Raw genomic sequence first — 17,797 nt, 5'->3', positions numbered from 1 at the left:
GCAATATATTGCATTTCAAGACGCGCTATAAGAATCTTATGGTAGCTTTTTAACATTGATAGAGGGCGCTTTCTAGGTAATAATAAAGTTAGTAATAAGGTAAGGAAATATTACCACCTTCTTTATAATTTCTCCCATGTTGACAACAATACCAGGAAATTTTAAAAATGGTAACATTCATCTGTTACTTGCCTTTCCCTCATTGGTCAAAAAACTCAAAACTACAGTTCACAAAAATAGGACTAAAAGATTCAGGTGTGAAAGCAAAGACCAAGTATGAAGTAAATATATTTTTATTTATAAAAATACAATCTCAAAAGAGACTATATAATCTATGTACACGACAAATATTACAATAAAGTGCTGCTACAAGAAAAACATTTCTAAAAGCGACAAAAGTTTGTACTAAGGAGCAATAAACAATTCTTGAAAATATACAGAATTATGCATCATTTTTCGTTATTTGTTACAACAAAAGGGTTTTAGCAACTCCAAAAGTAATTAAGAAAACATATGTTTTAATATTACTAAACAGCCGGAAATGACCCATAATTTTTAATCGAACACTCGTTTATTCAAGAAATATTAATTGCTAACTTCACAATTTCACGATTATTTCATGGTTCATAAATTCCGACCACTTGCAACAATTGGTCATTACATTTAGCACCATCAGACCAATAAAACTACATAAAATTCAGTTTCCAAATAACTACAGGACTAGACAAGCAGAATAACATTCATAAAACATAAAAACCATTCGAATTATATTCAACAAGTTGATAAATGATAAAACATTGGCACCATTTTTCATATAAAAGTATTACTAAAATATAACATCCAAAAAGAAAATTTAGTTGCCAGTTAAAAAAAACTTAAAATTTTTTGACACTGGCAACTTCAATTAACATCAACATTTAAAAAATGGCGGCGACATATGCATTGTTTAGGTTATTATTTATTTAATGCTGACTGTAATTGGAAATGTTAAGAATTATTAGGTTAATACATTTTAATTATATAGATTTTCTCAGTACGCTAACATTATGAACTAATTTCTGTACATTTTAAATTATTTGATATAATATTGCAGATTTTGCGCATATTTATTGATATGACACTTATTTTGCGTGCAAAAGCACGACTTTATAGTTGATAATTGTGCTGATCCGGTGTGAGAGGGACAAACGTATGCGATAACTAAATGTGCGAAAGAGATAAAAAATGAAGTTTGAAGTCCACACGAAGACTATGGCTGACTTTTCATTATGGATAATTTTTCAGTTGTTAAATTATTTTATGTCAGGTTTAACAAAAACATTAATCCATTATTATATGTTGAATAAATTTAGCTGCACAATTAAATTAATAGTTAACATAATGTTGGGTTTTTGCAAGACTTTTGCAAAAAGTCTTAAATCGCATTAGAAATTATGAAATTTCTAATTAACAGTTTGTCGTCAGGGAGGTATCAAGTTCTCTCTCCATTAAATTGAGCAAAACTTTCAAAGACAAATTCCAATAAGGTTATAAATGGATGGAAAATATCTCAAAATTCGTAAGGCAATTTTCATTCGATGTGTTTTCCGTCCTTCCATTTTTTCTTCGATCGTTCGAAAGCTTCTATAATACAAGCCCTGTGGAGAAATCAAATATTTAAATAAATTAATTTATGTTTATTTATTACATAATAGAAAACAAACATAAATATAGGGCGCAAGATAGTAAATAAATGCAGGGTCATTTACACCAGAGGTGCCCAAACTTTTTTTAAATCGTGGACCCCTTAGTTTGACTGAATTCTCTGGACCCCCATTTCGTTTTCTGAGGGGTCCCTTTCCTCTGTGTTAAAAAGTATAATTTTTAAATAAACAATTTAACTAATACATTTATTAAAAAAATAATTCACTTATGACAATAATTTGGACCACCTGGTCTGTGGACCTTTGGGGGTTTACTTATACCACTGATTTACACGCAATGACACTTAGTAACAACTTTTTTTTTTTATTCTGACCCACCACCACACATGTCCCCACCGACCTCAGGTCTCAGGTCATACGGGCTGAATCGCGGGAGGGCACACGGTCTAACCGCATGCACCCTTCTTGACTTCCTACAAGTTATTGTCATTTATTTGTGACAAGTCTCCCCCTAATGAGTGTGACGACACAATGGACACGAACATGTTCGCCGTCGGGCATCCACACCAGCGCCCTCCTATATCTTCGCTGATGCCAACGAGTTACGAGTTCGTAACAACCGTGAGTGCTATATACCTGAAGACGGACTGGTGCAGGATGTACGCGGAGACGTGCCCCGCGTCCACATAGCGCACCTCCGCGCCGGGCCAGATCTCCTCCAGCCGCCCGACGTCCTCGCGAGGGACGTACGCGTCGTGCTTAGCGCATACCGCTATCACACAAAAAACTATTTAAAAACGGTTTTCCTGTAGCTAAATTAGAATAAGAAAAAAAAATCATTTACTTATTTTATTTACCCTCTCTTTCCCATTTCACTTATAAACATGATTATCATTTTTTTTATTTATTTAATGCTGCAACTGACGTACCATAAAAGGCTTTTACAGAATATCAGCGCGGTAATAAGCACATAGCTGTGTAAAGGCCTTATCCATTAAGCTTAGCAAACTTAATTTAAAAAAATGTTCATAACTTTTATGCTTATTTGTGTATGTATTTGTTTTTTTTTGTTGTTTGTAACACTTTTTTTTCCTCCGTCTTATTATTGTCAACTGCGTAATTAAATGTATGTTAGTCTTCTTAATGGATTAAATTACTTTTATTATTATTACTAGCTGTTCCCGTGTGACTCCATCTACATAATATTATAAGAACTTGATTTTATTGTTAACATTCCGTAAACCTGTTATTGGCTTGTAGTTTTCTTTTCCCGAATGACGTTTTTTTTCTAATTTATTTCCGACTTAATACTAACAGCATTAAACTAAATAAGCTAAAGCGAGTCGTTAGTGTAGGGCTCTTTATTAAAAAAAGCTAATTCAAAAATATACTGTGATTGCTGACATTCGACAACAAAGAAGTGTGTGTTTACGCTCATTTACGATTATATTACGGTGGATTTAGATGATAAAATCGAAAAACTCTTGTCTGATGTGTTATCTTCTTTGACCAGTTAGTGTTGCCACAACTGTATTTATGATGCCACAATATACAAAACAAAAAAAATATTCGTTAAAAATGTAACTAAACATTTTTGGTACTTACCGATAATTAAAGAAGTATCATATGGCACGGAGAAATTGCTCAAATGAGTGCATTCGTCCATAATCCCCCTCATGAACTGTAACGCCTCTCTGTCCCTCCAATGTATTTTACCTATATCTATCTTCTTCCCCGATTTTATAAAAGGTAAATTCGTCCAAAAATCCGATGTCAAATCGGATACATTCCATGATTTCTTTTCCGATTTTTTATCGATTTGTTCATTCTGTATTTGTTCCGTTTCTTTTGATTTTTCCGTATTTATATTTACAGATTTCAAGTTTGTTGTTTCTTTACTTGGTGTTTCACTGGTAGTCAAATTTACAGTTTGTTTTAATTTATCTGTCGTATCTGGAACTTGTTCTGTCGTTTTTTGTTTATCAGAATCACTGGCTGAAAATAAGTTACCTTTTATAATTCTGTTTCGCATTTTAAAAAAAGAATATGAAGCTTTTTTATTGCGTTCCAATATCTAAAAGTTCACATAAAACATATCTATATTAATATTATAAAGAGGAAAGATTTGTATTTTTGTATATATTGAAATAACTCAAAAATTACTGGGCTGATTTCAAAAAATCTTTGACAATTAAAAAGTCATTTATAAGCATATGTGCGTGTAATGGAATTTTGCATGCTGTCAAAATTGTAGATGAATTTTTAAACAGATTAAAAAAAAATTAGATGATTAAAAAATAATCAAAAATAAATAAATAATATATCAGATAATTGAAAATAAAATAAACAGCAAGCATGAAGCGACTAGTGAGCAATCTCTTACCAACATTAAATTTCAACAAGAACTGGTTTAGTTCTTTTTTATTTAATTTATTTATCTCTGATATATCATTCGCGTCTAATTCAAATGTCGTGTTAGATGTAAACTTATCATGTAGTGTTTTACTAATTTTAATATCACTCAGAAGTATATTTAATTCATTATTTAAATTATCAAATTCCCGCGTACCCTCAGATTTGACAATTTTAATAGGCACTTTTGTGTTTAAATCTATTTTTTTATTCTCATCTTGTAGCTTCGCTTTATCATTCTCTTGGCATATTATTAAATCTTTATACGAATCGCATTTCAAACTCTTTATTAAATGTTCTTGTTTTTCTATCTGCGTGTTTGTTTGTATTCCTATTTTGACTCTTTCTGAATACGTCCGTGCGAATTTCTTCCCAGCTAGAAATGCCTCGTCTACGATCGTCACCATCTTTGACAACTTCTCTCTGTAAACTCCGTCAGATAAATATTGGTCTTCTAGTAAATCCCAGTTTATCGAATGAGACATTACACCCTGCAATATTATACAAATAAGTAATTGAGAATGTTTTGATATAAATTTATGTTAATATTCTAATACCTGCAAGAAAACAGCAGACGCAGTAGACCAGGACAAACAAGGTACGAGGACCAGCGGCTTCGGCCAATTTGTTGCTGCTAATGATGCCATCTAAAATATATTAATCTATATATTTTAATTTCAATCGAAATAATGATTATAAACAAAATCGATTTATTACAACTAATCGATTTGCCACTGACATTTTATATGCTGTACTGACAGATGTCATAAACGAAAAAATACCGCCATTACAATCTCTAATTTTTTTTTGCCTGGTTTACATTTGGCCAGTACAGTTGGACAGTTGCAATGGCCAGTTATAGATTGAAGAGTCACTGGCTCCAGTCTTGTTTATACTAAACCAGTCGTTTGCCAGTTCAGTTATTGAATGCTACTGACCAACTGGGTTGGCGAAATGTGGACCGCGTATTATTCACTCACATGTCCACCCATAGATAGGCCAGTCACTCCTAGAGGTCCAAGTCCGTTCCGTTCACACCAGTGGAACAGCACCAAAGACTCCAGTATAAGACATCCTCCCATCACGAATATATCCGAAACATTATGTAAAGAAGAGCGGCTGAAATAGACACAGAAAACAAAATGATAATTGAATTCCAAAAACGAATTATTGCCATAAATAAATTATACAATTTACATCAAAAGTTGCAATAACTAATATATATGTGGGTTAAAATGCTTTCTCAAAACTACAATGACATAACAATAAAAAGACCAGAAATTTCTATTTTACTTCCTACTAATAAATAAATGCAAAAGTTTAGGTGAATACATTTTTCATAATAACTATTAACAGAATGGCTCAACAGATCTCACTAAATTTTGCACAGATATAGAACATCTGGAAGAACACATGGTACTGATTAATTTATCAGACTTTTACAGTCTAATATTAATAATAATAATTTACAAATTAACTTACATTTGGTCTGTAGGTTTTCGAAGACCGTAAAAGGGATTCTCCAAAATGATGCCGCCGATCCCCGCCTCCTTGAGCAGCGGCTTCACCATCAGATTTCTGCGTCGCCAGAAATACTATCAGAAATAAAAAAATAAAAAAGCCATATATGATTTAGTCCATAGATTTATTAGTTTTAAATTGTCTATGGTTTATGGAAACTGTCAATATTAATATTGTCTATGGTTGTTTATATTTATTCTGAAAGAAACTAAAACAAAGTTTATTATTAACTAGCTGTTCCCGTGCGATATCAACACCATAAAATTATTTTATTGTTTACATGTGTCAAATTGCCAATTGCAAAAGTCAAAATGACACGACATGACAAAACTTGGTAATCTTGCTACCTTGATGTTGGCAGCAACTTATGGTCTCTTTTTCACCTTAGGGGTTTTATCCAAAATATTTACCCCTTAAGTTTAATAGCGTGAAAATATATAGCCCAAAGCGTGACGTAAGTGTGTAGCTTTTTATTTAAAAAAAGAATTATTCAAAAATATGATGTAATTGCTGACATCTTAGGCAACAAAGTGTGTGTTTACGCTTTATTATAATAGTATAGAAGTATAGATAATCACATTTGTTTACAAAGTGTAATTTATAATCAATAGTTATTACTCAATAACATAGATAAATCTAAAATATTATGATATGAAGATAAGGTAGTGATAGCTACAGCCCAACAGCTTTTCAATCAGAAAATATAGATAACTCTTGTAAAATTAAAAATAATAACTGAACTAAACAACCAGCCAGTGACATTGACAAGTTTTAATGGATATATAATTTTTTTTTAAATAACATTAGGTAGCCTATAATAGACAAGGTCCTGGCATAAAGATATTTGCGTATTATTAAATTTAATAATTATATAGAAAAATGACTTGCATTTGCTATATTACGAGAGATCGTAATTGAATTCAGTTTTAGCCTTGGATTTTTTGTCACATAAGTTACTCAACAGGTTCATGTCACATAAACATTATACTAAATTTATCTAAAGTGATTATTTACTTAATGTTACGTATTGACAAACATAAAAAGATGTATTAAAAACTAGGTGCTCGAGACATCGACAGCATGAAATAAAAAATATAGCCACTAATAACTAAGCTTTTTAATAGTGAAAGAAAATTTGAAATTTCCCAAGTACTTTTTGAGTTACTTCAATATATGCAATATATATGTTTCCTCTTTATAATATTAGTATAGCTAAAAAACAAATACAAAACAAAAATAAACTATTAATACCTAGAATTACTACTAAGAAATGTAATGCTACAAAATTGACTTTTGGCAAACATCCAGAGTATTATTTATTAATGACTATTTTGTAGCTACAAGAAATAAATCCTATGTCTAACAGTTCCACCTTGGCTATTAGAATCTAAAATGAACAAGGTTATCTTTCCTGGTGGGCATATGTCAAACTAAATTGTGACACCTCAATAGACCCTGTCAATGTCAAAAAAATTAACCAAGGTCATTTTTATGCTGTAGCTGTTATGTCATTTTTTTAGTATATTACAAGATGGCATAGAGCGGCTACCTGAATCCACCAAAATAGCAAAGAAATCGCTGCCCATAGACATCTGTAGACAGATGCATAGTCTACCCTTAATCAACAGAGAAGACGCACATAAAGAGGATATTGTCCCTTCTATACATCTCTACCTTTAAATATATTTTAAAGTTACATCTCTTAAGACTTACTATAAAATGTAAATAGTCTTTACAAGGATTGAAATATTATTTAAATTTCAATTAAGTTACCTACATGATCACCTGTGCCGGCGAGATGGAGGCAGACTGGCTTGCATCCTTTCTCCTGCCAGTGAATTGGCAGCAGAGCTTGGAAGTGCGCTTTCTGTGCTATTTCCGGAACTATTCCTGGTAGATATCTTTCTAACGGTGTGAGAAAATATCCTTCTAAAAGTTTACAGTCTGATAGATTTTGTTCCTGGAATTGTGAAAAAAAATAATCTTATTCAACACAGTTTTTAAAAATATCGGATGATTATTGGTAAATCTTGTGTTTTGCTGTGTAAAAATATGATTAAGAATTGTAAGGCACTCCTTTCAGACACGCTTTTAAGTTGAAATAAATTTAATTACTATATAAATAAATACTAAGCTGATAAGAATTGTTTAAAGATATATTCTCATAATGAAAATTACATAAAACCATCAATAATACTTTACCTTGGTTATAGTGACAGGGTAGTCTTTTTCTACTAACTTAAAGCATTCATCCCGATTCGAAACTATTTTTCTGAATTCAAATAACCTAAAAATTTGGCATTAAGTTCATTTTTAGTTATTTTAAAAAATAAAGGGTTTAATAAATGTGTTATGTAACTAAGGGCTAAATAGGTATTAAGTAATTGTTTACACTGTTGCTCACCTTCGTAAATTCTCCGGTTTACCCCAACCTTTTGTAAAGAATTTGGTTATAAGTATACTTCGGTATACAGCATCTAACCTGCTTGTAGACATAGTTTGAAAAGTGGTTGGCTAATGATTTTGTTTTACCTGTTAGAAACAATAGTTTCTTTTACGTCGTACTCTAAAATTATTTTAACATTTTAACGAAGAAACTAGAAATAAATGTCATGTAAGGTGCATTTTGTCAATGTCAATAATTTTTGATAGTTTTTTTTTTCGGCGTGGTCAGCTGTTCGTAACATGACATTTCGTTCAGAAACTGATTCGAAAACAAAAGTGTTAGGCAAGTGTTCAGTGGGTTGTAAATTTCGATGAAAATTAAAATCTGTAAAAACCCAACAATTGTAGTATTAATTTAATTTATTATTTAACTTTTATCTATTCGGAGAGACAAAGAAGAGTTACTAAAATTGAAGTTGAATATTATCGAGGCTTTCTGTATTTAAATACAGCGACATTTTTGCTATTCCTTTGTTTGAGACATTTTTACAAATAACAATAAACTAACAGGTGGTTGATATCACCTTATATCTTACGTAATTATATGTGGGCCGTATACCACTGACTCAGTTACCAACGAAATAAAAAATAGTTCCTATTTTGCGCTCCAAAACCTTATGCAAAATTTGATATTTTGGAAAGATAATGGGCGTGTTTGCCGAAATTGATCTTCTTCTATTCGTATTTGGGTATTATCGTCGGTTGGGACTGTTCCGCTTAAATCGAATTACCTACTCGCTGTTAATTTATTGTAATTTTATTCATCGTTAAACGATTGGATTTGTTTGTAGTTTTATCTTTTGTCTTAAATTGATGAATGGTCAATAGAAGACGAAGCGTAATGTATACGATGGATAATTTAAGCTATAGTAGCAAATTTACGGGGCTACTCCTTCTCAAAAATAAACTGCAATTATTTTGGTATAATGGACATTTATGAAAACACATTACTTTACACAAGGCTGCTCAACACATCTGTGGGCTTGTAAATCTGCCTGTAACATAGAAAGATACTTTTTCTATTGCAATCTACGATATTAGCTATTCTGAATACGTAAATCAGCTATGTTAATAAAAAAGGAAATGAGTCAAGACGTAAATCCAGCAATAGAAAACTCTTTTGTCGGCATTTTATTTAGTTATGCCTTGTGGCTTGGAAACAGCAGCAATAGTTAACATGGTTGTTTCTAGTCTGGTTTTTTTAAGGAAGATACTTTTTTTATAATGTAATACACAGAATTAAAAACGAATTGTACCTTTGTAGCATACCACTTCATATCAATTGTAAGGAAATCAATGTGTAACTGTGGTAGAGCCCGCTTTAACATCATCGCACGAATTGGCCGGCTCGCCCGGTGTAATACCACGACCACACAGAAGACAGGCGTGAAGTGGAAGCAATTCCGAGTTTCGTCTGATGAGTGTAGTACCGGAGGCATATTTTTAATCCCTTTCCCTTTCCACCCTTTTCTTAAGAGGAAAGGATGGGAAGGAAAAGTGGATTTGACGGTGGTGGAGACGCATAGGAAGGGGAAATATCCTCTTTATGTGCGTCTCCTCCTCCGCCAATCAAGGGTAGGCAAGGCATCTGCAATTGCGAATGTTTATGGGCAGCGGTCGTTTTCCATTTCGGTGGCCGCTCGCTCGTTTGCCACCTAATACCTATTATTAAAAAAATCGACATATAATTCAACTTAATGGAAAGCACAATAGAACTGTTTGACGATTCAGACTGATTTAATTTTCACTAAAAACTGCGTTCAAACAGAAAAATGTGCTAAACAAATTTAACCTTAGCTTTGGTTTGTCTTTGTACACACAGTCTGACGTCACTAAACAAATGAACAATCATTGATACAGTTCATTTACGGTGGGTTTCCACTACCGAGATCATGTACAAAAATATTTATCTTTCACATCGATTCATCGATTAAACCAATAGGGTTCGATTGACCCAATAGGAATAAACCAATGTTCGATCGGTCCAACGGGAAACATCCAACAAACATTTGTCATCGATTCTTTGAAACAAAACGATTTCGCACAAGTATTAATAAGTGTGATTAATTTACGAACGAAAATCAACCCTTTGCCTCTTTCGCTTTATCGCTCTGTAAACGAATTATTAGCTGAAATAATTTCTCATCATCATCAGAGTTTAAAATTATATTTCCTTGAATATAACTATTTAGCTTAAATTCAGCAATCCGGATAAATATAACATTTGCAAAACGGAAAGGCGAAATGACATCATTTCTGTTTAATCATGAAGTTTACGAACCATGCCCGCCTAATATAGCAGGAGGACAAATTAAGTCGATTATTAATAAAAATCTTAAGACCTTTAATTTATTTTTTTATATCCTATACCTAATATTTTCATAAAACCTCTAGTAAAAATGTTTAAATCTAAGGCGCTACAGACTATATACTGTCTAGTTAGCCTAGTTAGATGAATGAAAAACATTAGTAGATTTTTGATAATTTACTAATTTTACATTTAACCATACCAACTAAGCTCTAGACTTGTGCTAGTTCACGACATTAGTTATAAGGAGAAGATGCCTTTTAGCTACTTATTAGTAATAGGTACTTATTTTTTCCCTGTAGTTAAGCTTTCTTTGAATTTGAAATGTAGTTATAAAACATCATAATCTCCCTTACCTTATTAGGATGAGGTAAGGCAAAACCCGGTGCGCCGACCTTTCGGGAGCCTACTCCCTTCTCTCTCTCTCTCTCTCGTTCTTCAAATAACTCTATCATCCGTCATCTCAGTCATCACTCCCTTCTTGATCGTGTCTCCTTTCACGCAATCAATCCATCTTTTTCTAGGTCTACCTCTACCGGTGTACTCCACATTCATAACTAACGTCCTTCTTATAAGTTATGAAACAAAAAAAAACGAATTTTTAGTTCTGATTTTAAGAAGTTCGTTTCCGTTTTATTTTTAGAATATAGTCAATTTTCCTTATCAAAAGATAACAGGTGCATACTAAAGCCTGAGATGTTTATTTCAACAAATAAGATTTATGCGCAGAGCAAGCGTAGGCGCTAAGAGTAAGTATAAGGATGCTCGTTGTTTGCGGCGAGCATGTTTTAATCATCGATTCACGATAACGAACAGATGTAAGTTCCTTGTGCTCTTTTATTTAAAAAAAAACTGTGAAAGCAAAAGTGGCGCGAAAAGTGACGTTTGTTAAAATACTACTTTTTGTTGCTTTAGCTATAATAATTTAGTAAGTTTCGTGCATAGATTTACAAACCTCCGTGTAATAATGTATACAAATTTTATGATTTAATGTTTTTAATTGATTTTAAATGACGTGTTTCTAAATATTTATTTAACTATTTGGTTAATTTTTGTAGATACACGTTGTATAGAAGAATAATTCCTTAGAAGTAATATTTTAAATGGACTAGGATTTGAATTTATGGCCGTTATATTACAATTCGGACGGTTAAATGTCATTTAGTTTGGTTATTTTTTACTAATGAAAAATCTGCTTAGTGATAATCATTTATAATTATCATTTTGAACGAAATATTGTATCTTTTGAAATAAGAAATATGAAAAAAAAATTGTATTGTTTGTTAAGTAAAATTAACATTGACCCATTAGCATTTAACAAAAGCCCGCGTAAAGCATTACGTCATGTCGGTCATTCACAAGTGACGCACGGCTGTCCGTGTGTATGTACACACTTAACGTACTTAATACTGGTTAGGGTCGACAAATTTTTGTTTTTCTGTTCCACCTTAGGACTTCACTTTGAATTGAATTGAAATAATCTATTGAAAAATAACAGATTAACAATTAAACAATAACAGTTATAACCAATTAAAAGATAAATATTTATTTATTATATTTGTTTTATTAATAATAATTATTTAATTGCAGATGGAGAGCAAGTTGCTCTATTTAGCACCTTTGGTGCTTTTTGCATTCTTCCAGCCCCAAGTCGAGGGTATGTTAAAAAACATTTATTTACGCGAAACGTAAAGTTTAATGTTTTCACTCTGCGTGCAAATCTGCACTAAGGGACTCTTAGTGACTACTTAATGTGTGTCGGTAACCTTGATAATGAATTTCAAATGGCGGTCACAAGGGTCCCGCGTGGGCGGGACTTGGCCAATACTTTATAAGGTTCTTGTCAAGGCCTCATTTATTGTCGACATGTAGGTTGTGTTAATCACTACCTGGAGCTTTGATTGATGATATTTATAGAAGTACATATTAGACAATATTTTTATTAATTAATTTTTATTTTTTTAAAATAAACTCATTAGTAAGTAAGTAAGTTTTTGTAAATTCACTAATATTTCACAATAATCGAATGGTGGAATTCGAATCCTCGTAGTCCGTACCCCAAACCATTAGGCTTAATTAATTTTCATTAATTTTGCCCTGTTACTTTTTTTTATGAACGATGAAGGGACTTAGCTGTTATTTTCCAACAGCTCAAAGGTATTATAACTACTACTCGCCTCGGGGCTACTATGGTCGTAATCTGTACGAGCACGGACGTTCGATATCCGACGAGGTGGTGAAATGCGGGCCGCATACATGCGGTGTTGGTGCCCACTGTACTCACGGCAGCGTGCGGCCCGTGTGCGCCTGCCTCGCTGGACACTCCGGAGATCCTCTGTCACAGTGTATCAAGATAGAATGTGTCAGTAAGTACTGGCTGTTTACACTATGCTATGACTTTTATTGCAGTTGCCCTATTGATAAAAGAAGAGACGATATCACTGGATGTTAGAGTAGGCAATACTATTACTTTGGAGTTTTTAGAGTACGCAATACCTTTCCTATGTGGTTTTTAGAGCAGGCAGTACCTTAATTTGGAGTTAATACTATTTCTTACGGGGTGGAGACTTTTATTTCTTCCTTATAATGGGTAGTTAGTTGTTGTGTTAAATACTATGTGAATAAGAACTAATTACTAAGTAAAAATGTATTATTTAACTTTTAAATGGCGTGATTTGATATCCTTTAATTGTTATACAAAGTACATATTGATCTGTTATTCCTAAGTCCTTGTAATAAGGATGAATAAAATTAGCGCGTAGGTTTTGTCAAGCTTCCGCATTACAATTCATCATTGTCACAATCTTGTTTGTACTATTATGAATGAACAAGATTACTTTAGAAAATATTGATTTGTCATAACAAAGAATTGTGCAGAAAAGATTTCCTCAGTAAAAAAAGTTCGCTACAACTTTGACTAAAATTATAGAAATTTGTCTCAGTATATCGTTGAAGTCTTTCTGTATAAATGTTTTAGGCAACGACGAGTGTCGCGGCCACCAATCCTGTGTAAACCAACACTGCGTGAATCCGTGTGAGGGCGCATGCGGAGTTAACGCTAATTGTGACGTAAGTTCTAACTAAGTACAGTCAGGAAGTCTGGTGGTGTTCCGTAATAACCAATTAGAGACAGCTTTTAATTGTGTACGAAAAAAGTCATATAGTCGTACATGGTAATTGCTTTTTTTATTGTATTGGCGCTTGAGCAACTTATTGCTATCAAATTGGTTGCTTTTAAGAAGAGGTGAAGTTTGTCTTGTTCTAAGAAAGAAGGCAATATTTCTGAAAGTGGAACACCGTGTATTTCCGCGACTGTACAATTTCCTAAAGCCTGCTATACACATAGTTCGATTGTCTATTAAGTGATGTGAGTTGACGTAAAGTCCTTAACAAGTATCCTTTGTTTAAGCATATATTTTAAAACCCTTTGGCGATTCCGATCAACCGTTTTTGTTTGATGTTCTCTTACAGTTATTATTATCTTAGGTACGTCAACACGTGCCCGTGTGCTCCTGCCCCGCTGGGTACACTGGTAACCCATTCACAGCCTGTAGGGTTGCTGACCCGGGTGAGTCATTGAGACTAGTCCCTTATAATTATTAATTTAACAGGATTTTGGTATAGTTAACAGTGGATCATAGTCGTTGTATTGCTATGGTATTATACAAAATATGGTTATTGTATTTTTTTGAATTTTCGAGTGTAATTTTCAATTTTTCCAGAGGAAGCATGCCATCCGTCTCCATGCGGTATCAACACTAAATGTCACGTGGCCAACAACCAGGCAATTTGTACCTGTCTACCGGGATACAGAGTAAGCATTCTTTCAAACGATTGTTGTCACTTTAAATCTTGATATGTTGTTGTTGTTATGGATGAACTCTAAATTCAACTATTCAAGGGTGTTTTCAGTTATTGATCAAGGGTTGGGATGAGGGCAGCTAAAAGATAGTCAACGGGAGCCAGATGATGATCAAGGCTTGGGAAAGGGACGGTTAGCCGATAGTCAACGGGGCTAGCCAATGGTCAAGGGGGTAGCCCATAGCTAATTATAAGGGGGAGTAGTTGGTGATCAAGGACAATATTCCCCTAGGAGAGGAGTCCTCCAACTACGCAGGGTCTCCAGAAATTGTATAATTCCACTAACCATGTATTGATGTCCGTGATGCAGGGCAGTCCATTGTCCGGCTGCAGACATGAGTGTGAGTCTGACAGTGACTGCGGAGTGCAGCAATCCTGCCGCGACTTCAAATGCACCAGCCCCTGCAGCGACTGCGGAGTCAATGCAGACTGTGAGACTGTCGCCGCGCACCGCGCCGTCTGCAAGTGTCCACGAGTTAGTATACAGACAGACAGAACTTACGGCATCCTATTTTATGTTGTCTTAGAACACTTTTCTAGATACTTCTTCCTTACGTAGTCCTATGTACGTATGACGTCAAATTCAAGTGTAGAGTGAAGTGTTAAAATTCTAGCACTTTCAACTACATTAAGCGATGTAATATTGAACAGAAAAAATATACCTTAGTTTCTCAGTTTATTTATCACTAGCTTTCACCCGTAACTTCATCCGCGTGGAACGAAAAAAAAGTAAGTAGACTATCTATTCTTCCTGACTGAGAATAGTCTGGTCGGTTGGTTACATCTACGCCAAATTTCATGGAGATTCGTTTACCTGTTTAGGCTACAAACTATAACCTCCATCCATCTAAACTTTCGCATTTATAATATTAGTAAGAAAAATTAGGAGGGACAGCACTTCGTTTTGGGTTTTGTATCACTGTTCTTACTATCCTTTCCTGTATTAACGAACAGGGTTACTTCGGGGATCCCTACCGCATCTGTACGGCGGAGTGCGAGTCTGACAGCCAATGCCCGAGCTACAAGCCGGCGTGCGTGTACAACGCGTGCGTCAACCCCTGCACCAACGCGTGCGGCGTCAACGCCGACTGCAACCTGCGCGGACTGACACCCGTCTGCTCCTGCCCCAGGAACATGACAGGGGATCCCTTCACCTTCTGTAGACCTTTTGAAGCACGTAAGGGAACTGGTGATAGTATTGAAGAGTTAATATGAAAATTGTCCTTATTACAATATGAATTTTTGGTATCCTGTTTAGATGACCTTAAAGTTACTGCGTAGTTTTTAATTTTGATAAAATAAGACAGAAGAGTAACAAATCCTCATCAAATTAAAAGAGAATCACGTAAATTTAAGCATATTGAGAATCAGCTCGTTTTTGAAGTCGGTTAAAATGCTGGGATGCAAGAGAGAAACAAAACCTTGATGCTTTTTCTTTCCTTTGTCGTGATGCTAAAACTTTTTCACATTCTTGCAGTAATATTCTTCGTTTTTCTTGATGGTTTAAGTTATAAAATATTGTTAAGGTGACCTCTGCGAGCCTAACCCTTGCGGTGCCAACGCGAAGTGCACTCCGGGCCACGACCGCACGGGCGCGGAGCGGCCAGTCTGCACCTGCCCCACCGGCTACATCGGGAACGCTCTAGTCTCCTGCGAACGGGTAACTTTGAATATCTTTAAGTTAAAGTCCAAGTGAAACACAAACTATTTTAAGTTCTAGAAGTTTTAAGTTATCAAAGGTCTGTGTTATAGAGGTTTTGGGCTCTGATAGGAAGGGAACATATTATTTTTGAAGTTATAGAGGTGTTTGTTACCAAGGTTTTAGTTATCGCGGTTCTACTATATTATAAAGAGGAAAACGTTGTTTGATTGTAATAAATAGAATCAAAAACTACTGGGCCAATTTTTAAAATTCTTTCACCTTTAGAAAGGTAATTTATCTATGAGTAGCAATGTTTTTTTTACTATGTTTTTTTTTTAAATTTCATGCGGACTTAGTCGCAGGCGAAAGCTAGTCATTTATCAAATATAAACGGGGGATGGGATGTGGGGGAAGGGGAAATATCCTCTTTTTGTCGTTATCTCTTCTCTGTTGGCTGTATGCATCTGCAAATGCAGATGTCTATTAGCAGCGGTAGTTTCATTTCTTGGCGAATTAAATATTTTTTTCTTATAGTATAAAGAAATCTATAATATTTTGCTTTAGTCTACAAAAATATAGAATTGCCCTATTGTATTGTATTGTACTTGTATTTCCGACTACACTTCTGGTGGACAGATTGGCTTCTTATGATTTTTTTTAGTTATTTCCCAGCAATTTAACGGTGAACATTTTCTGACTTTGATTGCAGCTATAGATAAATAATTTTGACTATTCCTGAAGGCTACATCTGTTTTAATAAATTCGTGTTACTCAGGGTGAATGTGAGCTAGACTCTCAGTGCGCGGAGCACTTAGCGTGCGTGGGCTACCAGTGCGTGGACCCCTGTCTCGGCAACACGCAGTGCGGCTCCGGCGCCGTCTGCGTCGGCCGGCGACACATCGCCGTCTGCACCTGCCCTAATGGTAATTAGAAATGTATATTTTACACAATACACTTTTTCCCTTATTAATTTTAGACTTGTGTAAACCATTATCAAACAAAAGTTCTCAATATGTGGTACAATATTGAATTAAAAGCTGACCTTTGATCTTATTTAGGGTGCGCGTACACCTGTGACTAAACCATGCACAACTGTTTAGTTTTGCTTTGATTCCTATGAGCTTATAGGAACATACTACTCGAATTTTAATTGTGCAACTAAAAAGTTGAGGCTGCAAAACAATAGACAGTCTTTCAACTGTTGTGCGTTAGTTTGGTCAAAGGTGTGCGCCGCTCTTAATTTCTATTCTTACATAGTTTTACAAGAGAACACTCTGATTTTATAAAGTAACTTTTTTCTTTAGGTCATCGTGGTGACGCTCTCGTCAACTGCTACGAGTCAAACTCGGTGGCGGCCTCAACTCGTTACTACAGATACAAACGCAACGGCAACTTCACTGAGCCCGAAGCGCCGACCGTCACCGCGACTGAAGTGGTAGTGGAAGCCTCCCCTAAACCTAGCGCCAAACTAGAAACCAAAAAGGTGGAAACCGAAAAGAAGGCGTAAAGTGTACACTGCCATAAACACAAAAATAACTTATGAACGAATAAATTTATAACATTTGCATCTCTGACTTGTTTTATTTTTGAAAAAACTTGCCTGTGTATATTTAATATTTAAACAGATTAGTTATACAAACATAACATTTCCTTTATTTACAAGTTTCTTTCTGTTTTTACTTTTTTTCTTGAAAACAAATGGTAACGATAGAGCAAACATCTAAGCCTAGTATTAATTGATCATATAAATGTTTATATATTTAAAACATAAATTATATAAATAGCATTGCAAAGTCACCACTATCTCTAGATTCAACGGGACAGCTTTCTACGCGCCGAATTGATTATGAACTACTTAAAATTCGTTCTTTTTCATATAACAGATCATGTAAAGTTTATCTGGCTGCAAGAATTAAGGCAATCAGGTTGCAAGTGAAACACCAGGGATTTCCGCAACTGTACTTA

The 17,797-nt window shown here is 34.3% G+C and overlaps 2 protein-coding genes across 7 annotated transcripts; one reads left to right on the top strand and one right to left on the bottom strand.

Annotated features, from left to right (window-relative positions):
- Positions 1-275: 275 nt before the first annotated feature.
- Positions 276-8,222, bottom strand: LOC106109525 (uncharacterized protein C4orf29). Of its 5 annotated transcripts, none has more exons than XM_013291062.1 (10): positions 7,981-8,222; positions 7,779-7,863; positions 7,354-7,536; positions 5,538-5,650; positions 5,036-5,174; positions 4,613-4,702; positions 4,027-4,546; positions 3,249-3,638; positions 2,280-2,415; positions 276-1,637 (listed from the first exon to the last, which is right to left on the bottom strand). In XM_013291062.1, exons 1-10 carry the CDS (start codon positions 8,070-8,072, stop codon positions 1,571-1,573), a joined length of 1,815 nt encoding a protein of 604 aa, XP_013146516.1. In that variant the 5' UTR covers positions 8,073-8,222; the 3' UTR covers positions 276-1,570. The 5 variants fall into 5 exon arrangements, with proteins under 5 accessions (XP_013146516.1, XP_013146520.1, XP_013146528.1 ...); XM_013291066.1 differs by having other exon boundaries at positions 4,213-4,546; XM_013291074.1 differs by lacking the exons at positions 7,779-7,863; positions 7,981-8,222 and having other exon boundaries at positions 7,350-7,439.
- Positions 8,223-11,056: 2,834 nt separating this feature from the next.
- On the top strand, positions 11,057-17,403 carry LOC106110063 (sushi, nidogen and EGF-like domain-containing protein 1). Of its 2 annotated transcripts, none has more exons than XM_013291752.1 (11): positions 11,057-11,147; positions 11,920-11,986; positions 12,480-12,695; positions 13,307-13,398; positions 13,816-13,897; positions 14,052-14,143; positions 14,501-14,665; positions 15,145-15,367; positions 15,717-15,850; positions 16,608-16,755; positions 17,137-17,403. In XM_013291752.1, the coding sequence occupies exons 2-11, from the start codon at positions 11,920-11,922 to the stop codon at positions 17,337-17,339; spliced, it is 1,422 nt and encodes a 473-aa protein (XP_013147206.1). In that variant the 5' UTR covers positions 11,057-11,147; the 3' UTR covers positions 17,340-17,403. The 2 variants fall into 2 exon arrangements, with proteins under 2 accessions (XP_013147206.1, XP_013147214.1); XM_013291760.1 differs by lacking the exon at positions 11,057-11,147 and adding an exon at positions 11,194-11,257.
- Positions 17,404-17,797: the final 394 nt, after the last annotated feature.

The sequence above is a fragment of the Papilio polytes genome, unplaced genomic scaffold (genome assembly GCF_000836215.1).
Source record: "Papilio polytes unplaced genomic scaffold, Ppol_1.0 DF824269.1, whole genome shotgun sequence".
Lineage (NCBI taxonomy): Eukaryota > Metazoa > Arthropoda > Insecta > Lepidoptera > Papilionidae > Papilio > Papilio polytes.
The sequence above is the reverse complement of the archived record's forward strand: the minus strand, read 5'-3'. Positions and strand labels throughout refer to the sequence as shown.

Excerpts from the sequence above, each read along its gene's own strand:
- LOC106110063 (XM_013291752.1), top strand. The coding sequence starts at position 11,920 with ATGGAGAGCAAGTTGCTCTATTTAGCACCTTTGGTGCTTTTTGCATTC. Across the intron at positions 14,144-14,500 it reads CCTGTCTACCGGGATACAGA|GGCAGTCCATTGTCCGGCTG; the intron begins GTAAGCATTCTT and ends TCCGTGATGCAG. Across the intron at positions 15,368-15,716 it reads CTGTAGACCTTTTGAAGCAC|GTGACCTCTGCGAGCCTAAC; the intron begins GTAAGGGAACTG and ends AATATTGTTAAG.
- LOC106109525 (XM_013291062.1), bottom strand. The coding sequence starts at position 8,072 with ATGTCTACAAGCAGGTTAGATGCTGTATACCGAAGTATACTTATAACC. Across the intron at positions 7,537-7,778 it reads ACCCTGTCACTATAACCAAG|GAACAAAATCTATCAGACTG; the intron begins GTAAAGTATTAT and ends TCACAATTCCAG. Across the intron at positions 4,703-5,035 it reads GCCTATCTATGGGTGGACAT|ATGGCATCATTAGCAGCAAC; the intron begins GTGAGTGAATAA and ends AATATATTTTAG.